Here is a 24213-nt window from a genome sequence, read left to right on the forward strand (position 1 = left end):
GACGGAAGTCTGGGGGTGGGAGGGACACCACGAAAACGTGACTGGAACTATCGACTACAGAGGATATCACCCCCGTGTCTCACACATCACACGTAGTGAGCGGAACCTCTTGATGAAGTGACGAATTAAGGTCTCTACAAGATCGCACGCGAAGATCGGGAGGCCTACGGATCCCTCATTATTTTAATTAGAAGAAAAAACTTTTAGCAATGTATAACCATATCCTCAGCTCTATCTACCATGTCTCGAAGAACTGGTTCACATACAACATAAAAAAAAACAATGGTCACCAATTAGACCAGTTGCATCAGAAATGGACGAAGCGGTTAGCTCCTCTCAATTAAGGACTAGAATAGAGAGACTTCAAAACTCATTCCATTTTCTGCCAGGGCATTTCAAAGTCATTCTTCGTCACCAAGAATCATATAGGAGCCCAAGTCATCAAGCGGTGGACACTTGAAATGAAAATGCATTTCCATTTGTTAAGGCCAATACAATTTTCTGATCTTAAAAAGTAATTATGCTAGTACAAAATTTCAAAATAAAGAAAAAAGTTAAAAATACTTTTTCAAAAAGATAATACCTCCTATATGCAACTTATTGTGCGATTGTTTTTCACTTAAAAATTAATGAATGTTAGATTTAAAAACATTTCCCCCCCCCCCCAATTCTCCCAGAGAAAGAATCCTGGTTAAGCGAATGTATAGATCTAGTACACCTAGCTCTAGACTTAGTAGACAATGCGCAAAATTTTCCAAACAATGTATGAAACTCTTGAATCAATAATGCCTTACATTCGGAAATTCCCGAATGCGATAGTCCTTTCAAGAACGAGATAAGTCTTTTCAAAACCTATGTTGGATCTAGACCTAGATTTAGTCTCTAGCCAAATTTACATTTATCTTTTTTTTACTTTGAAAAATTATAACAGTCAAACTAGCGTTTTCCCCGTGTGCCAACGAGCTAGTCATTCTTTTCTCAGCGATATACATCAAATGTTAAATTTATAGGAGAATCGTTAGAGCCATTTTTGAGATACGCGTCCGCCAACTCTCCACGAAGAAGTGACTTGAATAGAGGTATTGTAATAAATAAATAAGTAAAATAATAATAATAATAAATCAAATTTCAACATCTGACCTGAAGCTATTGAGATTGTTTTTTACAAGTGGCTAAGCATCAAAATGAAATACCAGATGTCTAACATGATACATCACCTACAATATAGTACTGGTCGATAAACGTATAGAATCTACCTAATAAAGATAACAAGATACTTACAGAGATACATCACCTACAATATAGTACTGTTCGTTAAATGTATAGAATCTACCTAATAAAGATAACACGATACTTATAGAGAGATACATCACCTACAATATAGTACTGGTCGATAAACGTATAGAATCTACCTAATAAAGATAACAAGATACTTACAGAGATACATCACCTACAATATAGTACTGTTCGTTAAATGTATAGAATCTACCTAATAAAGATAACAAGATACTTATAGAGAGATACATCACCTACAATATAGTACTGTTCGTTAAATGTATAGAATCTACCTAATTAAGGATAAATGTTTAGAAGAAAAAACTAAATGCTTGTCAATGTTTCTGTCTCTTCAAGCGCACGTTCAGTGCTGCCAAGTATAAAAGCAAAACCTTTTTTTAAAACCAAGATGGATGCGTCTTATCAGAAGTGTAACTGTTATTACTTTGAAATCACTTGTATACGCCAAGAAGAAGAAATGTATTGAATGTAGTTGCAACTATTTCAGAATGGCCAACATAATAAACAAGTAAAAATACTATGAAGTCTACATTTTGTACAATCTATTTTTTTAACTCCAAAAAGAGGAGTCTTTAGTTGTTCTCACGTGTGGTTCCACTAAAGAGGTGAAACCGTGACATGCCTACACCCACCCCTCCAATCATTTTTCTCCACTGTCCTGAGACTTTGATGATCAATTCTTAGTGTCACTCAAGTTTTTTCTTCTGTTCACTCCAATTGTTCGTGTTCATTTCTTCACAGTTGAAGAGTTCCATGCTACTACTGGATGATAGCTGGCGTCACAGAATCACAACAACATAGTGGCAGAAGGGAGGGGGGGGGGAGGGTGAATGGATACTAAGCTGAACGTACAGTCGTAGACTGTTTGATACAACTGTCAGTTTAATCGCCCTCACTTTGCCATCTCAGTGCCATCAGTGCTGTGCCTTAATAGATCTCCCCATCTCTACCTGCACCCTAACCCCAATATAGTGAATATTGGAGAGAGAGAGAGAGAGAGAGACGCTAAATACACCCAATTCAACTGACAAGCGTGACTGGTTCAGACTAAAACGTAACAACTGACTGATGTCAAGACGTGCTTTGAAAGGAGGCCTAAAGCTCCATGTCCGTACATTCATTTCGGGTTCTCTAAGCCCAAAGGTAATACAAATTAAATACAAATTTCTTCATCCTTGCCCTTGGCATCCATAAACCTGATAATCCTGTATCTGAGAGATAATGACGATGTGAAACAATCTACTGTGATGAGGTGGTCGAGGTTCCCCATCACCCTAACATCCAAAAGCAGAGTTATGCTGTCTTTTCCACGGCTATCTTAGAAGTTGCTCTACGTACTGTTACACAAACTGCCAATAATAATGTGCGCGCGTGTGTGCTACAACTAATATCTGCAAAGAAAAAAAAATTCGCTGCTTCCTTGACCGCTAAAGTCGATGGTTACCCCCACAAAGTTTGCTATCTAATGTTATACACTTCAAAGCCAAGGACATGAATGTATGCCGGGAAAGGGGAGATGAGTAAAGAGGAAGTGGCGTATGTCAGAAAGCAAAAATCAATTTAAAAAGTAACAAACTTTTCACAACAGCTTTACAAAACTAGATCGAAGTTTCAGATACATCTGTGACGCAAGATGGAACAAGAAAGTCAAGCGTCAAAACGTTAGGTTCCTTTTCTTCTAAAAAAACTAAGCAGTCCAGTGCTACAAAATGTGAGTACAAGTTATGATTGTTGAAGTCCAATACATGATAACAGGTAACAGTGGAGTCAAGGCTAAATTTTCTCTGTCCAATGAGTGGCTATAAACGGCATGGCTATCTGGGTTGGGGGGGGGGGCTAGTTCGAATACCAAGGAATTTTTAGTTGATTAAAATAGAGCTTCGTTATGCCCAAAAGCAGTTGGAAATCTAAAAACCTCCTCCTCGTGAGATTAGACCACCGAGCAAGAAGACGCGTAATACAAAAAACCTGTGATAGAAAATGACATTTTCAATGATATCTTTGGTCAAAATAATACAAGATGAATTAATGACAAAGAAGTAATTGTCAATCAGACTCAAGAGCCTGGGGTTCAAATTCCATTATGTTTTCAATAATTTCAGTGATGAACGAACCAACAGCACTGTAGGCTAAAAGCCAGATTTAAAAAAAGTCCAATCACACTTCCTTGTTTTGTAGAACTCAATTATTTTTGGTGTTGAGGGTGAAAGTAAAAAAAAAAAAAAAAAAGATCATAGAATTCTTGGGAGAGAGTAACGACTCTCTAGTGATAACAACACTTGACAGAGAGAGAGAGTGTAACGACTCTCTAGTGATAACAACACTTGGGAGAGAGTGTAACGACACTCTAGTGATAACAACACTTGGGAGAGAGAGGGTAACGACTCTCTAGTGATAACAACACTTGGGAGAGAGAGTGTAACGACTCTCTAGTGATAACAACACTTGGGAGGGAGAGAGTAACGACTCTCTAGTGATAACAAAAAACTAACCATGTCGTTCTTACTTGATTTAATATGCTACTCAGCTATGGAATAATTACGATGCAAAAAATCAGATTTTTCGTTCTTAAAAAAGACTTTTTGCGCCGAACTAATTTTTTTAAATCTACATTTTTTAATGCGAAGACGAATATTGTGGTATCTAGCTCCTATCACTTATTTTATATTTTAAAAAGTTACTTGCCTTTGCAAAAATGCATTTTTCCACACAGGTGTCATCCTCTGATGGGTGCCACCCGGTGCGGCCCGCACCCCCGAGTGACGCCTCTGGTGTGGACAATTGATACATCTAGCTATTATGATGAAAATTCTTTGTTTTAAAAAAAAAAGAGTTTTGTTTTTATCAGAAATCAGAGCCGTCTCCATTGGTCAAACTTTAATATTGGAGTTTTTCAAACTCAAAGTTAATCCTATTGATCTGTTCTTTGTTATACTTACAGTTTTTACTTAGTGTCCCTCAAGTTTCATCTTCTGTTCACTAGGCCGTGTTCGTGTTCATCTCTAAACAGTTCAAGAGTTTCAGACTACTACAAGGATGGTACAATGCAGGTGTCACAACAACAGAGTGGCAGAAAGGAGGGTGAGGGTGAATGGATAATAAACTGAACTTACAGTCGTAGTAGTAGTCTGTCTGGTAGGATTCTTTTACCTTTTTTTTTCACAACCGTATAGGAGTAGAGACCACTAGCAAAGAATACAGCTTTAATTTTACTGGGAAGCTGGTGTTACTGTTCCAGATTATCCCCAGTTTGCTCACGGCAGCGGGTGCCAATAAAACAAAGTGAGAGATAAAAGGAGTAGAAAGACCTAAGAACTGCGGTGGCAATAAAATGGAACCGAAAGAAAATCACGCCAAAAAGGGAGGACAATTATTTTGAAATTGACAAAATAAACAAAATGTCATTGAAAGGTCAACTGTTTCCAGAGAGAGGGAGAGAGGCGGGTAGGGAGGATGAAATTAGGATTTCAAGAGCATTTCAGTTTTCAGTCTAAATGTGATGGACACAAAACCCTAACGTCTTCTCCCGACGGAGGCAGCTCAATAAAGATAGACGCTTTTTTTTTTTTTCAATTGTGAAAGTCTATTACTTGAACTGAAAAGATTCAGTCAATATGTATGTCCCACATATCTAGATCTACTTGTGTTGGGGGGAAAAGTCAGGAAACACGATAAAGCCGTGACTAGAAGATCAAAGGTCATAGGTGACCATTAGTGTAATGCAAGGCGCACAGTTGCTCACGCGTTGACATATAGACTTTAGCCCTCGGACCTATTCCACATTGTCTGCCCATTAGTGAATGGAGACACACACCCCAATCCTTTTCACCAATTAGTACCACACCCTCCCCCCGACCCACTGTAACCCCTTACCTTTTAAGGCATCTCCGACAGAAGATTTCTCCTTTCGGAGCCGACAACACAACATCATCCATTCAACGAAATGAACATCAAACAATGACCAATGTGGATGATTGGAAAACGTCCAGTCCACTCGAGCAGCAGTTGGTTCAGACACGAAATAGAGACGAAATAAACTAGATCTAGTCACAACTTACATTAGTTGTCACAGCTTCGGTAGGAGGACATTCTTCGGAGTCCATTCATCTCCCACCCCCCCCCCATACCACACGTTGATCTCTCGGTGTGAGTACGACTTTGATCGAGTCTTAGGATTCAATAATCCGGTTAAGGCTAGTTCTGTTACGGAGGAAGGGAGGTCATTCAAACTATAAGCTGATAACAAAAAAAGAACGACACTTCCTTTCAGTTGGTAAGTGTACGTCTGAATGTTGTGATGGTATTAACTTCAACAAGTTGACAAGAAATTGTTCAATCGACTTGCCTATGACAACAATCAACTGGACAAGAAATGTATCAATTCAAGGTCTTTTCATTCAATGTTTCCATCGACATGACAAGAAGCTATCAAACTGACAAGACAGGTATTAGCTTGAAGACAGTGATGCTATCGGCCTATTATGCATTTGATAGTCTTTTATATTTATTTTTGTGTGTTTCAACTTTGTTCTAGAAAAGCTGTATAAACAATGGAATGTTGACATCTTTCATTCCCTTACATGCCGTCCTTTGTGCTTTGCCTCGTCCAGTGAAACATGATACCTTTCACCATGGAGCTAAACTTCTCTCGGACAGAACACTTGGACAGAACTTGTTACCGGACAAATCCAAGTACAGAACCCACGACCTGCCAGAGCACAACGATACCTGGTGGTCTTGGTAAGACCGTGGCCTACAAGGGTGAAGGCAAGGTTTCTTCATATTTTATCAATGGTCCTTTTAGAGGCGTACGATTCTCATTTACTACATGATTACCTAAGCCCAAAAGTTCACGCATATATCTCCCAGACTCCCACACATACACACCTATCTCCCACACATACACACCTATCTCCCACACATACACACCTATCTCCACCACCTACTCAGGTTACACTCTACTCCTGTATAGATGCAGATGTCGTGTCTGTGCCCTTTCCGCTCCTCAGCTCCCCCCCCCCCTCCTCGCCACGTGCGCACCCACACACACACACCGCCATTATTTATCCCCATTGATTACCAATAGTAAAAGCGCTTATATCAACTCGTACGAGGCTGGTCCATCCAGTCAGCAGTGTTGCACACACACAGGGCACATCCTATGACAGGGAAATAAGGAGATGTTGTTTGAAAGGGTCCTCATTTCACTCATTCACCTAGATAGACTCTTGAGATCTACTAGAGATCGCAGCAAACCCTCACATCTCCACCACCCCTCTTTTTATCCCCTCGCTGTTTTGTGAGCTATTATTGTTCGCGTTGGTATTGAATGCCAGTTTAGGATTTCAGGAAAAAAAATAAGGGGGGGGGGGTAATTTGACTGACATGAACAAGAAAAGTAGAAAAGAAATAATCTGGAGCAAATTAAGCTCATTAGCAAAAGAGTTCTGTTCGGGCGGTTCTTTAGTGAGAGAGAGGGGGGGGTGGAGAGAGAAAGAGAGAGAGAGGTAGGGAAATAGAACAAAGGGAGGATATCATAGCATTATTCAGTAATCTCAGCACATTGGCCAGAACGGCCATATAAATTGAATGTAAGGTTATTGTATTGCATTGTATTGGACTTGTTAAATATCTATGTATCCAACTAAATGTCTGTTTTATTTGAGAAGTTAGATCAATTACGCCTTTTAAAAACAAACGTCCCAGAGATGAACTGATACATGATACCACAAGGTCAAGTTCAAACCGATTCTTAAAGCACTCAATGATTACCTAACCACTAGTTAAGACACAAGCCAGCCTCGTGAGTCAAATAACGCTATCATCACTGAGATATGTGGCTCAACCACTGAAGAATTCAAAACTTGTTGCGAAACAAACTGTGACCATGTGTTCGCCCAGGACAAAACTTAGTTTGAAGGCAGATACATTCAATGCCATTCCATTGTGTTATAGAATTGACAACACACCTATTCAATGAAACAAACAGAAACAAGCCCAAGATATTCAGAGAGAGTTAACAAGTGTCAAAAACTAGAGACTGAATATTGCCCTCGAAGTCTAAGAACAACACAGACAATGCAGCTTAATTCTGCTGATGAAAATATATCTCGAGTGAAGGTCCTCAAATAAAACTAGTCAAAATAAAGTAAGCTTTTTTTTTAATTGCTTTTGTCTAACGCGTCTTCCATACTATAGCTATAAGGTATGATAGTACGCTCTGATCCAATCTCTTTCTTTTGACCTGTGGGGGGAGAGGGGGCATCTGGGAGCAAGTATCCGTGCTGCCTTTGGGCCTTCCGCAAACACAGCTCAGCTCACGTCGGGATTTGAACCAAGCGGTTTCTGCCGGACAGCTACACGTCTCCGTAATGAAGCTGATAGTGGTCCATAATTTCTCATTTTATTTCGCTTCATTATTTCAAGGAGTCTTTCCAGTCAGCGGGGCACAATCAATGTCTCTGAACAGTCCAGCTAATGATGTCTACATAGGGCGGTGCGTCGAGTGAGGTCATTTCCGCTGAGGCTTTGTTCCAAATAACAAAGACCTAAGCCAAATGTACTGTTAAGATGATCCTAGTTTGACAAATGATAACGGGCAAACTAGAGTTTGTACTGTGTACCCCAATGAGTTATTTTTTTCCCCAAAGATACAGGCTCTACATTTACTGTCAATTTTAAGAAAAATCGTTAGAGCAGTTTCCGAAATACCCATCCCACTCTTGAAGAGTTTGCAAGCTGATAAAAGGAATTTCAAAAATAATTAATTAATTTTTTTTTTAAATGGGCACGAAAACCCCAGATATATCCAAAGTATATGCCACCGGACGATCGAAGTCAATTCAATTCTAAATGTAGGAATAAATGTATGTGTGAATTTATGAATAATGTGTGTATTTATGTGTGTATAAATGTATGTATAAAATTTTGAATTATGTTTGTATTAATGAATGTTTAAATGTGTGTATTAATAATGTATAAATGTGTGTATTATTAATGTATAAATGTGTGTATTAATAATGTATTAATGTGTGTATTAATGAATGTTTAATTTGTGTATTAATAATGTATTAATGTGTGTATTAATAATGTATAAATGTGTGTATTTATGTGCGTATAAATGTATGTATACAATTTTGAATCATGTTTGTATTAATGAATGTTTAATGTGTGTATTAATAATGTATAAATGTGTGTATTAATAATGTATAAATGTGTGTATTAATGAATGTATAAATGTGTGTATGGGTTTTTTTACGTACGGAGCAGCAAGTCTTTTTTTTTTTTCACTTACGACAATGTCCGCGCTATTTGATCATTATACTGTCATTAAGTATTGCAATCAAAAGTCCTCACTTGGACCAAAGTTTAGTATCGAAGGGTTTCGACACACACACAGACTGGACACCAAACAAAGCATTTGACGTCTGCTGTCTCCTCGGGTCACAGGCTTATCAAACATCGCAATACTACATTATCTACCCCCCTCTCTCTTTTTTTAAAGTTGATGTAGGCGCATTGCCTAACAAACGTGTGATCAATCCTGTTTAACGAGGCATGCTATTCATGCAGTGCTATCAGTGAAACAAGTGAATCAAGTGCCATGTCCATCGTAATTCAAGTGCCTTATCTTGACAGATTTTGTTGCTATTTCTTATTTGGAGTAGTTTACATGGGAACTTCGAGACGGTCATACAATGTGGCGCCCGAAATGTTCACAGAGTTATAAATCATGTCTGGAACAGTCCGAGAATACGTGTTGCAATGTGTTACGCACACAATCTTGGGGGACAAGAAGAAAACTAAAATTTAAAAAAAAAAGGTTTGGAGGAATTCACTTTGATAGATGATTGTGCACAAAGATCAAGGGCTAAGTTAGAACCAGGATGGCTGCCTAGTCGTGCGGTATGCACGCTGCTGTTCGGTCGTCTTGATGGTCTCGGGTTCATACCCTGCTCGCTGCCATCCCCCGTCTTCCTACGGGAAGTTTGGACTAGGAAGTAGATAATCTTCAACTCTGAAGGGACAATCCGAAACATGTATAACATTTTACATTTTGATCGTTGCCATGTTGATGATAAAATACTAAAAAATCACTGTTCTATAGGCCTACCCTTGTCTATAAATTGTCCTAGCTGTTAGATTTCATGTAATTATTGAGCACATTCTCACAGTGAAGCCGCCGATTTAGTTCTAATGTTACCAAGAGAGAGAGCTAGGGCTGGTAGCAGGAAAGTGAGAAGAGGGGATACATCACTTGCTCTTTATAGTACATTAGACAAACTATACATTGGTTTGCCTATCACTGCTCTAGAGCTTAACATTGTTTCTTGCAAGACTGTTCACATTTTTCTTGACTCTAATTTTATTAGCATATAAAAGAAGAAAAACAAAACTTCTTTGCAAATGTTCAAGTACCCAGCAGTTAGTCAGTAGAAAAAATAACCCACCCCCTTTTATTTCAACTTCACCTATTTATGAACTAACTGCAGAGCACCTACATTGCCCCTGCCCCAACGTTGTCATTAAAAGTGAACTCGCTGCACAAGTGACTCTGATTGTAGCCATAAATAAACAAACAAAAAAACGGACCCACCAAAACTCCACTTACCCATCTGGTCCGTTCATCAAAACTCCCCGAGTTCAATACAACCAAACTTGGTTTACTTTCCATCTAACTGGACAGCCACCAAGGATAAGAAAGAAAGAAAAACAAAACAACCTTGTGGTAAATATTGACAACAAAGAGTGATCCACCAGCCAGTATTGCATTGAGTGTCAGATCTTGTGGTGGCCAGAGGTAAATAGAGTCAAGGAAATATCCAACGTCTGTGTGCTAACAAATAGTTTTCTAGCCAAGCAAAGGGAGATTAACCAGCAATTAGAAGAGAGTTCACTTCCAACATCCCCATGCCATAGTACATTCTGTGTGATATCCTAGATAGCATAGGTTGGCACTCCTTTCAAGAGTACTACATTCTGTATGATATCCTGGATAGCAAAGTTAGATAGGTTGGCACTCCTTTCAAGAGTACTACATTCTGTATGATATCCTGGATAGCAAAGTTAAATAGGTTGGCACTGCTTTCAAGAGTAGTACATTCTGTATGATATCCTGGATAGCAAAGTTAGATAGGTTGGCACTGCTTTCAAGAGTAGTACATTCTGTATGATATCCTGGATAGCAAAGTTAAATAGGTTGGCACTGCTTTCAAGAGTAGTACATTCTGTATGATATCCTGGATAGCAAAGTTAGATAGGTTGGCACTGCTTTCAAGAGTAGTACATTCTGTATGATATCCTGGATAGCAAAGTTAGATAGGTTGGCTCTGCTTTCAAGAGTAGTACATTCTGTATGATATCCTGGATAGCAAAGTTAGATAGGTTGGCACTGCTTTCAAGAGTAGTACATTCTGTATGATATCCTGGATAGCAAAGTTAGATAGGTTAGCACTCCTTTCAAGAATAGTACATTCTGTATGATATCCTGGATAGCAAAGTTAGATAGGTTGGCTCTGCTTTCAAGAGTAGTACATTCTGTATGATATCCTGGATAGCAAAGTTAGATAGGTTGGCACTGCTTTCAAGAGTAGTACATTCTGTATGATATCCTGGATAGCAAAGTTAGATAGGTTGGCACTCCTTTCAAGAGTACTACATTCTGTATGATATCCTGGATAGCAAAGTTAAATAGGTTGGCACTGCTTTCAAGAGTAGTACATTCTGTATGATATCCTGGATAGCAAAGTTAGATAGGTTGGCACTGCTTTCAAGAGTAGTACATTCTGTATGATATCCTGGATAGCAAAGTTAAATAGGTTGGCACTGCTTTCAAGAGTAGTACATTCTGTATGATATCCTGGATAGCAAAGTTAGATAGGTTGGCACTGCTTTCAAGAGTAGTACATTCTGTATGATATCCTGGATAGCAAAGTTAGATAGGTTGGCTCTGCTTTCAAGAGTAGTACATTCTGTATGATATCCTGGATAGCAAAGTTAGATAGGTTGGCACTGCTTTCAAGAGTAGTACATTCTGTATGATATCCTGGATAGCAAAGTTAGATAGGTTAGCACTCCTTTCAAGAATAGTACATTCTGTATGATATCCTGGATAGCAAAGTTAGATAGGTTGGCTCTGCTTTCAAGAGTAGTACATTCTGTATGATATCCTGGATAGCAAAGTTAGATAGGTTGGCACTGCTTTCAAGAGTAGTACATTCTGTATGATATCCTGGATAGCAAAGTTAGATAGGTTGGCACTGCTTTCAAGAATAGTACATTCTGTATGATATCCTGAATAGCAAAGTTAGATAGGTTGGCACTGCTTTCAAGAGTAGTACATTCTGTATGATATCCTGGATAGCAAAGTTAGATAGGTTGGCACTGCTTTCAAGAGTAGTACATTCTGTATGATATCCTGGATAGCAAAGTTAGATAGGTTGGCACTGCTTTCAAGAGTAGTACATTCTGTATGATATCCTGGATAGCAAAGTTAGATAGGTTGGCACTCCTTTCAAGAATAGTATAGGATAAAGTGGTCAATTTGTAAGATGCCAACCCTTAGTTTTAGTACCCTTGTTTAGTATCCACTTAAGAAACCTGTAAAGTCAATGTTGATCTGTACTATTCTAAGGACTAAACTGCAAGATCATCTCATGATGTTCATTAGTGGTGCTTCAAATAGTCACTTAGAGGTCAATAATGTACTATTTAAAGTATTTATACATGGACCTGAATCAGTACAGTATGCATTTATCAAACACTTCCCCCCCCCCCCCCGAATTCCAGCCTATTTTTAGAAAACATTAATTTCCTCAACCAGCAGTGTAGGACAGCATCACCTAATTATGTGCTTGTAAATTAAAAGGCCTCCAGTAAACATAAAAACATATACATAATATCTAGGTGTGCTGTAAACAATAATCAATTATTTTTTTTAAATATTAATAAACACCAACATTTTAAAAAAAATCAAACTTTTGGACTAACTAGCAGGACTTACTTTTTCTGGATGATTCTGCTCGGCTAACATTTAACATTGTGACTTTCTTCACCTTCAACTTAGGAGTGCCGCCCTCTACAGAGGGTTGTGCCATTCTACTTCATCCAGTAGTAGTCTCATTGAAATTACAAAATGTGATCGTGTCCAACCTTCAATAGAAACACAAAGATTTATTTATAGTTAAACCATGTCAATATTTTATACAGTATATAAAATAATATTTAAAAAAAAAGAAATTTGATTGTTTAATGATAGGCCTACTCTTCTACTCTAAGTGGTATGAAGAATTCAGACATCTTGAAACTTTTTAAAATTTCCCTCAAATCATCTAAATATTCTGAAGATTTAGAGCTGCAGTTGTAATGATTTTACAATTGGCTAGATTGCTAGAACATTTAAACCTTTTGCCTTTCCTTACTAAGTACATCCAAGACAAACTGAAACTAGCTACATGGTTTCTGTAACTAGACACATGGTTTCTTATCTCTATATTCAATTTCTAAGAAATATGTCATTAGGAAAATACAATATATATATATATATATATATTATAAGATATTATATATAACAAAACAGCTCAAAGCTCAAAACCTGCTTTGAGTAGTTCCATAGCCATCAAAACATGAGCATCACACACACAGAGAGAGTGGTCCAATAGGAAAATTAACTAAAATTTCCATTATGCTTATTGCTAAAGCTTATTTTACCCAATTTTTTAAAGATTATAGTGAATGAGTGCCTATTCAATCGTTTCCGTAACAGTTGGTTGACACATTCACAGGTTTTTTTTACAGTGATCATTAAAGAGGGAGCTAAAATTGATTTTAAATGTGTTCTATTTATGAAAGACCCTGGAAAATAAACATCAAGTCTAATAGCAGTGTCAGAATATCATTGTTAATCCTCCAAATTAAATATCAATTCATTTTTTTTTCAAATGATAGAGTGTTTAAATAAAAACTATACTTATGTAGCTTTTGTGAAATACTCAATAGTAAATTGACAAATAGAATGACTGTAAGACAACGTAAGCAAGGTGAGCTGATTTCCAACCTATTCAGGCTAGTATTGATGTAAATATAGGCAAACACATTTTTTTTTCCACTTTTGAAGATAACTATTTTAATTCTAAGCACATTTCAAAGAATTATATTAAAAAAAATAAAAATAATAATAATAATAATGAACATAAGGAATGCAAATGTCACAAACTTTCTTTTGTTATCATCACAAGCTACTTATTTTTTCTTTCTTTGCCCAGAACTTTTCTTAAAAAAACACAAACAAAAACTTAAAGAACTTCACTTTAGCTTGAATAAATTTGATTTAATGTTAATTTTAAAAAAAAAAGAGAATTGAAAAAAATATTTTTTTACAGAAATCATCTCTTTATTCAAAAGCACTAAAATGGTAAAAAAAAAATTATTCCATGTGTGAAGTAGCTTAATTGCAGACTGGTTCTATCAGTATTAGTCCAAAGAAGAGCACATTGAATGATGACAAGTGATGCTCCACAGAAAATGGATTCCATAGATTTTATACTATTTTACCACCATACTTCAATGTGTTTATTTAGTTCAGGAATGTAAGGACTTGAGATCTTGCTGTAATTATGACTTTATTTCTATAAACTTATTACTCATTCACTTTCTACTGTCAAGTTTGTAAACTGGGTCAATATGTGATTTAGAAAATTAGTTTGCAAGTTAAGGAAATAAAGTTAATAAATGATGAAATAAAAATTTGCTTTAGACATAACCATATTACTATATATTAATATTAATATATATATATATATATACACCAGTGGCTAAAAATGAAAGAAACAGAAGTGAATACCAAATACTACATTTTGTTAGGACGTTCTAAACAGAGCCATAAATATCCATTTAAAACACGAGGCTACCTGTAGTTACAAATGAAATGAAGATGACAACAATAGATAAATTGCCAAGCTATTATATGCTGTCAGCCTGGCAGTCAGCACTCAGGTTTTACTTCCTCAAGTCCAGAGAGAAGGAAACAAATGACTCAAAAAGGGAAAGTCAGGCCTGAGTAAAAGCAAAAAAATATAAGAGATTTTAGTTCCTCAACTATTTTCATCAATAAAACAAAACAATATTTGTTTTAGTCTTGTTTTTTAAATTCCTCAATATTTGAGCTGGATACAGTACAAACATATTTATCTACTGACTATTTTAAAATGTAAACAAAGCTTATTTTCATTATATATCCTTAGATCAGTGTTTCTCAAACTTTTACTGGTGGCATCCCCCCTTTCCCAAACAAACAAAAATTATTTGCACACTCCTTAGGCAGCTCTGATCTGCGGATTGCAGTTGTAAGGGCCCACAGTGTGGTCTGGGAGAGTTTTGAGAATGTATTAAAAAAGAAATGAAACTTATATATAATTAAAACACAATTTTTTTTTCTTCATTTATTCTTTGTTGCAAATTTACAATATGTTTGGAATTCAAATTTATGTAACAATATTCATTAAAGCGGGTCTTTTTTTTTTTTGTTGGAAAAAAGTACCATCTAGATAATTATCAATTGCTTTGTAGGCTAGAAAAAAAACTTCTAAAGATAATATGTGAAGGTAGCAACTCCCGCTTCTATCAAGCAAGGGAGTCTGGGACAGAGCTCCAGTTTTCTGCCTTCTAAGCTTCAGAAAAGTATTGTCCTGCCATCTACAAAAATAACAATTTACTTTTCTCATAGTTAGAATATTATATTACATGTTAAAACAAAATAAAAAATGAATTGCTGAATGTCAAATTTAGTTTAATAAAGAATAAGGCAGCACTGGCCAATACAATTATGTGAGGGATGTTTGAGCAACATATATATATACATATAAATATAATATATTAATTAATGTTATATCACTAACATTATCAAGTCTATGGATTTTAATACGGTCCAAAAATAATTTATAAATGTGGGGAAAGCATGTCAATATAATGGTCTCAGGTAGTTATCTGACCTTTCATAGTTTGTTTTACATGTTTTGGATGTTGCCTCAGAATTAAAGATTATTTCATCCTGGCCCGTCTCCCAAAGGATATAAATATATAATTCATGTGCATATATATATAATATGTTATTATCTGGTATGCACTACCCTTCATATTCTTTAAATTCTAGATGATAGATAAGGCACATTTCTTATTCCATATGCTAGGATAAATTTGTATAAGAGCATGTACCTATTGCTAATGGAATGGGCTGCCAGGACAATCAATGACTTCTAGAGTTTAAGTCTATAATTAACATGCATTAACTAGGATGTAATTATCTCATTCAGGACATAATTATCTTCTCTTTTGAAAGAAACTCTGTGTAATTTATAAGACAAGATTTCAGTAGTCAGTTTTGAGTTTAGAATACACTTTAGACAATATTCATTCTTGATCTATTGTCAATAGTATTGCTATTCATCTTCAATGTCACTATCCCTTAGTCTGTTGAACCATTGAACCATTTCCCTCTGTCTTTTCCCTTGGATAGAATTTCTTTCAGTGACAGGCCTGTCCATTCTTTTACATGTCTTCCAATTACTTTCTCTGTCTGCCTCTTCTTCTTTTTCCTGGTAATGTTCCCAGAAGGAAGGTCTTTGCAAGCCCTGAGGACCTTGAGATATGGTGACAGAGTTTGCATTTTTGACAGTAGAAGGTCATCATAGGGTCCTATTGCTGCATTTATTCATGCTTCTAATTTCTTCATTTGTAGTGTGGTCTTTGTAAGTCTTGTGTAAGTAATACCTAGGATTTTTCTTCAGCATCTCAATTTCACTGCCAGTATTTTTCATTGACCAACTGAATATAACTGAATCTACTCTATGCTAGATCTATATGAGTGTTTCTCCAGGACTGGTGACAAATAGGTATTGGTTCACTAAAAAGTCTGTAACTCAAAAACTTCTTATTAAAATGTCACAATTTTCTTTTCATTGCATTTAGAAATGGTTTGTGTATAAATTGTGATATTTTGAGCTTGAAAGGTGCATCTATAGTGGAATTTTAAAAATGTTGAAAATGTGTGAAATAGTGCACAAAATGGCATCTTTTGATGTAACATGGAACACCTGGCTTAGATGGAAGTAATATTCTACTAAAAGCAAGGATTAATGAACAGACATTTTTGTTGAAATAGGTTAACAATATAATGTTTTGAAATAGGTTAACAATATAATGTTATTACATTATCTATATCTTTTTATTTTATATTTACTTTGGTATTACTTACTCGCTGTAAAAAAAGCGTCACAGGTGCATCACATGGTGTCCCACTAAATTTGAAATTTTAAACTTTTATCAATTGTAAACAAAGTAAAGGATTCTGCTCCCATTTGTGTTTCTATTACTCAAAACCTCAATGATTAATTTACACAGTGTAATTTTCTTTAAAACTGTAAAAATTTATATATAATTTTAGTAAAATAGGTCTTGGTGTCCCAGGTGAAGCACCTCAAACGCGCTTGACAAAAAGAACAATATTTTTTTAAACAAAGTTATTAATGTGATGGGAATTACTTAATGGTATCTATCTATGATACTGCTTAGTACACAATTAGCTCCATTTTCTTGAGAAAAGGCTACATAATAATTAACAGGAGACATTAAAAGACATGGTTTCCCACATTTTTTTTTACTGTAGCACCCAAAACACTGCATGTTGAATCATACCAGAAAATCTCAGAGATCTAGATATAAGTAGTTTTCTCACCAAAGTTTTGAATTATAATAAGAATTGATCTATATTATATAGGTCTTATGTAGATTAAAATCTACTCTATATACTGATATATATGTAAATCTAGTTTTCGATCTTGTTCTTGGTGCATTGAAAGTCAGAAAGCTGCACCTTTTAGTCTATGATTAGGTCATGTTTGAGGCAGTTATGTCTAATATATTTTTAAAGGATTGTTGAACACACACACACAAAGGCCTAGTGCATTCATTTGTGGTTACAGAAAACTATTTTGTGAATAACTAATAAAAGAATTTAAAATTGGTAATGTATTTACAGACTTTTAAAAAATTGTATTTCAGCATGTATTAACAAAAAATATAGATCTGATCTTAGTCTAAGTTTTTCTTGTTACTGTTATATATATAGATCTAGATTCTATATATATTATATCTTAAAACCATTACAAGTTAAATACTAGCTCTTGATCTCTATAATTATAGTATAATAGAATCTGGATTCTAATACATAGGCTAACTTTTTTTCTAGATATAGAGTACTCTAGTAGATCAAGAGACTTAAGACTAAGTTACACTTTACATTTTACAGTTAAGTAGACAAAATCTGTCAAAGTCTAACCAAGAAGGCAGGCCTAGATCTTGATCTATAGATCTAGATATATATATCTATAGATATCTAGATTCTACATGGTCCTGAATTAGGAATAGTCATCATTTTTACTGTAGTAGTCTATCATCCCTGTAGTAGGGGTAGTCACACTTTAGTGACTTTAGACACTTTAACTTTAGTCTTTAGTGTTACAGTGAAAGTAAATTTGTTACTGTCACTAGTGTCACTGTGGTACAGTAACAACAGTGTCTTAACGTCTTCAGTCTGTCCCTTGTCAGTCACCAGACAGAGTCAGTCAGTGGTCTGGTGGATGTAAATTTAATAAAATCATCATCATCATTTAATAGATCTAAAATCACTAAGAGTAAGAATCTAGATCTAAAATCTAATGATTCTAATCATCTAGAATTTTAGAATCTATATCTAACTATAGTCTAGATTCTACATTTTTTCTATTAGTAATGTCTAAAGTCTAGATTCTAGATATTCAACTCTAGTAGGTCTAAGTCTACTCTAAGTATAGATTTAGATCTAGATCTAGTAATCTAGTATTACTAGTAACTAGATCTAGTCTAGATCAGTAGTACTAGTAGTAGTTGATCTAGATCTAGTATAGAATTTTGAATAGTAATCTAGAATCTAGATGTACATAATATATCTAGAATCTAAATTATAGATTTATATTTAACTAATTATATAGTATATCTAATAGACATACTGTCAGATAGATCTATTAATATTTAATATTATAATTTATATGATTATATCTATAATAATACTATTAATAAGGTTACTATTATTATTATAATATATTTATTAGATTAGAATCATTAGATCTAGAATAATCTAGATTCTAGATCTATAATATATCTAATTTTATTTAATATTATTGCTCAATTACAATTACTGAAACTTAGGTATGATCAGAAACTTTAGTTATTATATCTAGATTAGATATAGACATAGATCTATATAGAATGTAAATGTTTGTAAAATGTTTTACATGTTTCGGATGTTCCTTCAGAGTTGAAGATAGTTTACTTCCTAGTCCAAACCTCCCGCAGGACGACGGGGGATGGGAGCGGGCAGGGTTTGAACCCTCGACCGTCGATAAATCCGAACGACAGTTCAGCGCGCAAACCGCACGACCAGGCAGCCATCCAGAATCTAGTATATATATAATATACTCATATACTATAGACTAGATCTATAATAATACTATAGTTAAGTATAGTTAATAGTATAGTATTAGATCTATAGTATTATAGTCTAGATAGTATTAATAATAATTAATATTAATAATAATTTATAATTATAATATTTATTAGATTAGAATTCTAGATTCTACAATATTAGATGTCTACTTTAACTTTAAGTCTCAGACTAAGTAAGAGTAAGTTAACTTAGTAAAGATGTAATTTAATAATAATAGATCTAATTAATATTATTCAATTTATTGCTCAATAACTAGATCTAAGTCAATTACAATTACTCATTTACTGAAACTTAGCCGACTTAAATCTTAATGTTAGGTATGAATATGATCAGAAACTTACACTTACAGCATGCTGCATTGCACTAAATTTAGTAAATATCCAAATGTTTTTGCGTAGAAATATTTATTATCATCTAGATCAATCCATACACCAACACTTGTTTACTGTTAACAGCATCCCTCTTGCAAACAAAAGGAACATTAAGCCTGCCTATCTGCTATGCCTAGAAATCGAGTCACTTTCGGAACGTTACTTTTTTTTTTTTTTTTTTTCGGAATCAGTAGATCTAAGAATAAGAAGGAAAATTAATTCTACATTTGTCTACTACTTTTAATTTTATGAAAATAACTTACTAGATTTAGATCTATAAACTTTACTTAAAATAGAATTTTACAAAATGATTGATCTCAGATTTATTTAAATGATTTTTTTATTTATTCTGTAGGTAGATCTAGATCTATTTCTTTTCATATATTTTATAATAATGTGAACGTTTGATATTTTAATATTTTACGTTGTCTGTGTCATGTGACCATTTCAAAATGGCCACTTTCCTGTGAAGATAAATACTAAATAGATTAAAAACTTTTTAGTACAAACTTAATCTAGATGTCTGATCTAGATTCTAGATCTAGTATATAGATTTACATCAAACCTTGACTAACATAGATCTAACTGCAGTGTTGTATTTAAATCGAAAAAAAAGACTTAAAATAAGTTAAAACTATTATAAAAGTGTTGTTTTTTTTGGGGTATGTTACTATCATTTACTATGTAAAGTAAAAAGACAGTAAAGTTGAATATTATTGTTTATTAATTTAATTTCATTATGTTAATCATTTTTAATGTTTTAATAGGTACTTTGACAAAAAAATCAAAATAAAAAGTCTATATAATAGTATATATGAACAAAAGTTATTTAGTTATGTAGAGCTTGCTGAGAGGGTTACAATGATTCACAATGATACATTTATCTTTCTATGTTATATAGTTATATAGAATCAAAGTTATGCCGTTTTATGTGTAAGTGTAGAAAAATGGACTATAGTCAACTATAGAAGACAATACTTGAATAGAGTCTATATAGTCACTATAGTCTATAGAAAATGTCCAAAAAGCTGTGATCGAAAAAATGAATTTTCGTCTTTATCTCATCATAACTTTATTGTCTTTATAACCATAATAGATAAAATAAAAGCTTGAAATTTGGAACACAGCTACCCCATTATATGATTTTTATTTTGAATGTTTCATTTCACATGCAGCTAACATTCATTCACAGCTAATCCAATTGTTTGAAAATTGACTTCGATCCTTTTTCTAGAATGCTGTTTGGTAGAAACTTCCTCAGCTTTATAATATTTATAAATATAATCTTGATAGCATTCTTTCCACTAGGTTGATCAAAGATAAGCTGTTAAACAATGTATTTAAATCATTTATATTATACTTCATATTATCCACGAGAATTACTAATGTCTGGCGCCACATGTCGCTGCATAATGGAGTGACTTCATTTAACATCGTCAGGATGGGCCCAAACGTGCCTTAATTAGCTGATTTTGTGTACCTAAGTATAGAAAAAAAAGATTTCTAACACTACTCTATAAAAGAAATAATATTGATTTTAATACTATAGTCATAGATTGTTATGGTAGTTATAATTTTTCCACTTACCCATTTCGAAAAATAGCCTAATTTGGCATCATTTATAGCATGTTAGGGGAAGTTTTTTTAATTTTGGAGGACAAAATTTCAAAAAATAATGAAATAACAAGCTTTAAGCATAAATCTAGGTCTAAATTCAATAAAAAAAATTCCAAGCTTGCTTAAAAATTATATTAAATGCAAAATCATTCTTACCTATGACTTTACTGTAAATTTTCTAAATAAACACGACTTTCATTTGTTGACAATGTGGTATGATTCAAAAGCTTAGGAATTCTCCTTCAAGATTAGCACGAGGGTTTTTAAAACATGAAGCAAATGTAAAGACAACAATCAATCAACTAACACCATGGTTTTGGAAGTCAAGCCATGGTGTTTCAAAACTATATAGCAGCTAGTCTAGCAGTTTATAGTTCAGTAGAGTTGGGATGTCAAAGTACCTAGTTTTAAAAAGTTTAGATTAGACATTAGTTTAGAATAATTTAAATTAATTTTAAGAGAGTTTAGACTTTAGACTAAGTTTAGAGAGAATAAATTATAAGACTTTAAAGTTAGACTCAAAGATTGTTATTGTTACTAGACTCTTAGCACTCTAGATGTCTACTAGATCTACATCTATGATCTAGGTCTTTGTATACTTTGTTATATTAACTGAGACTAGACCATTCCTGTTTTGAATTTAAAAACATTCATATTTGATTTATGCCTGTTGATTTACTGTATATATCTGGATCTGTGAATCTGTTAATAAGAACTCAGAGTAATACCAATCGTACAGAAACACTCAATCTTCAGCTCAACACAAACTCTACAGACACAGATTAGACATAATGTAATAGATCTAGTAAGTCTAGTAGGTATCTATATTTATAGTCAGTTATCAGTTAGGACAGTATCATACAATATATAGATCTAGAATATAAATATATAAACTAGATCTAGAATATAAATATATAAACTAGATCTAGACATAAACATTTAAACAAATTGTTTTTTATATTTATAAATAAAGAAAATTCTAGTTGGTGTAGAATAGATCTGAACTATAATCTAAAAAATGAATACATGATCATTCGTTCTTGTGTGATAATTAATTTACTATTTAAATTAGACTCAACTTTCAAACTGTTTCTGTGGCTTGGTTGAGCTTCCTGTGCATGGATCAGCTGGTTTCTAGATCTAGTTGTTGGCTTGTGGCATGTGCTCTTAGGTCTTATTAATGTCACTTGTAATATTTCATGTGGCAGGCATCAACTGAGAATGATAGATCTAGACTTTCACACAGTCCTCGCCTTGTACTTTACTACTCGAGTAATATACATTGTCACATTAATCTAGATAGATAAAGTAAGTAAATACAACTCAATATACATTGTCAAATCAATCTAGATAGATAAAGTAAGTAAAGACAACTCAATAATACATTGTCACACCAATCTAGATAGATAAAGTAAGTAAAGACAACTCAATATACATTGTCACATCAATCTAGATAGATAAAGTAAGTAAAGACAACTCAATATACATTGTCACATCAATCTTGATAGATAAAGTAAGTAAAGACAACTCAATATACATTGTCACATCAATCTTGATAGATAAAGTAAGTAAAGACAACTCAATATACATTGTCACATCAATCTTGATAGATAAAGTAATTTAAGACAACTCAATATACATTGTCACACCAATCTAGATAGATAAAGTAAGTAAAGACAACTCAATATACATTGTCACATCAATCTTGATAAAGTAATTTAAGACAACTCAATAATACATTGTCACATCAATCTAGATAGATAAAGTAAGTAAAGACAACTCAATTCTAAGTTTTTTCTTGGAGTTTAAAGATTAAGGAAGAATGCAGTATTCCACAAGGCTTTGGATGCCAATCTATGATTACCAGTATATACTTTACAGAGGCGCATGGGCTGAGTGGTAAAGCGTTTAACTTCCAGGTTTGAATCCTGGTGTAGATTCTGATTTTTACTTTCCAGATCTTTAGGGTACCTCTGAGGCCACCCAGCTCTAATGGGTACCTTAGAAGTACCTTACATTAGTTAGTGAAAAGTTAAGGCCATTGGTCTTGTGTTGGTCACATGACACCCTCGTTAATAGAAACATATGAGCTTTACATCATCTGCCCCATACATCACAAGGTCTGAATGGGGAAGTTTACTTTACTTTTTTTTATATACTTTACCACGTGCACTGTAGACAAAAACATAGTCTGCTGGTGTCATTTGAATTTCTCTTTTCACTGTTTCCCTGTTTTCCCTCTTCAGTAACTCACGGTTACACTAAATGCATCACTATAGTAGTTAGTAGAAATACTGAAAGTCAGTATCACAACATCAAAACAGTTCTAAATAATCTGAAATTTTAAAATCTCAGATTTTTTTTTTTTAGCTACAGCATATATGTGGTTAGCCTAAGTAGCATCTTTTCTATTTCACATACAATATTTTGAAAAATATACGTTAAATTGTTAATTACAGAATTAAATATCAATGCTTTAATATATTTTAATATTTTGCTAATTGCAGAAGTTACATGAGTATTTAAAGCTTTATAGAACATGGCCTCAATTTTGGACCAGTATGAAGAGGAATATAATAGAGGTGCAGTCCGGAGACCCAACCAAGTTGGTGAATTGGTAAGAGTTTACAGAAAAAGTACAATTAAATGCTTTGGCAAAACTGTTTGAAATGCTTGACGGAGAGTTAGAGCCACAATATTAACAAACAATACTTTCCTGACCAATTGTAAAAATTAAAAACTGACATGATCTCTTGTGATCATTTGATCATCTTTGTTGTAAAGTTCTTTGCACTGGTTTTCTTTGGTGGTGGTGTGGGGTTTGGGACTTACTGCTGACTCTTTTCAAAAAAGAATATCATCTTATGTGGTCTTTTACTCTCCTTATGGAAAAGACACATTGGTCCTGTTTTCTCCTTATCTCGTTTTCTTTGATTCACTTTCTTGCAACTAATGCTTTAAAGAAATACATTTATTAATTTATATAACTTAACCCTAAGTTACCAGCACCATTGTATTGTACATGATGCTTTTGCCATTAGATTTTTATTTTACTAGGTAACTAGTCTTTTTTTTCCCCAGTGTAAACAGAGAAAGAGTAGTGTGTATTATCAATCTGTTTTGTGTTTTCAAAGATAGGTCCTGGCTTTAGTGATGCAAGATTGGACGCAGATGTGCCCATTTTCAATAAAAAGAAAGTCAACTTTAAGTAAGTTAACTCCTAGAGATTTTTTGTAAAAGAAAGAATTCTAAAAAGATATCCCTTTAATCTGGACTGCTGCCTGGTTGTGTAGTATGTGCTTAGGGTTGTCATCACAATGGTACCAAGTTCTAACCCTGCCCACTTCCGTCCCCTGACATTCAGCAAGAGGTTTGTCTCGACATAACAAT

The 24213-nt window shown here is 34.2% G+C and overlaps 2 protein-coding genes across 9 annotated transcripts in view; one reads left to right on the top strand and one right to left on the bottom strand.

The window, feature by feature from the left end:
* The window catches only part of LOC106067994 (oxysterol-binding protein-related protein 8-like), a 95068-nt gene extending 75636 nt beyond the window's left edge, over positions 1-19432 (bottom strand). Inside the window, exons 1-3 of one of the 7 annotated variants that reach the window (XM_056044577.1) lie at positions 19183-19432; positions 14205-14349; positions 12299-12447 (exon numbers count right to left, since the gene is read on the bottom strand). In XM_056044577.1, coding sequence (XP_055900552.1) covers positions 12299-12392 — 94 coding nt within the window. In that variant the 5' untranslated portion in view covers positions 12393-12447; positions 14205-14349; positions 19183-19432. Of the gene's footprint in view, positions 1-5169; positions 5311-5354; positions 5374-12298; positions 12448-14137; positions 14156-14204; positions 14350-19176 lie in introns of those variants that run through there. The other 6 variants (XM_056044576.1, XM_056044574.1, XM_056044575.1 and 3 more) reach the window with 6 other exon arrangements.
* Positions 19433-19649: 217 nt separating this feature from the next.
* The window catches only part of LOC106054438 (vacuolar protein sorting-associated protein 18 homolog), a 36517-nt gene continuing 31953 nt past the window's right edge, over positions 19650-24213 (top strand). Inside the window, exons 1-3 of one of the 2 annotated variants that reach the window (XM_056044582.1) lie at positions 19650-19868; positions 23331-23440; positions 23958-24031. In XM_056044582.1, the coding sequence (XP_055900557.1) occupies positions 23363-23440; positions 23958-24031 (152 nt within the window). In that variant the 5' untranslated portion in view covers positions 19650-19868; positions 23331-23362. Of the gene's footprint in view, positions 19869-21412; positions 21629-23330; positions 23441-23957; positions 24032-24213 lie in introns of those variants that run through there. The other variant, XM_056044583.1, reaches the window with a different exon arrangement.

Source organism: Biomphalaria glabrata, chromosome 10 (genome assembly GCF_947242115.1).
Source record: "Biomphalaria glabrata chromosome 10, xgBioGlab47.1, whole genome shotgun sequence".
In the NCBI taxonomy this organism is placed as follows: Eukaryota; Metazoa; Mollusca; class Gastropoda; family Planorbidae; genus Biomphalaria; species Biomphalaria glabrata.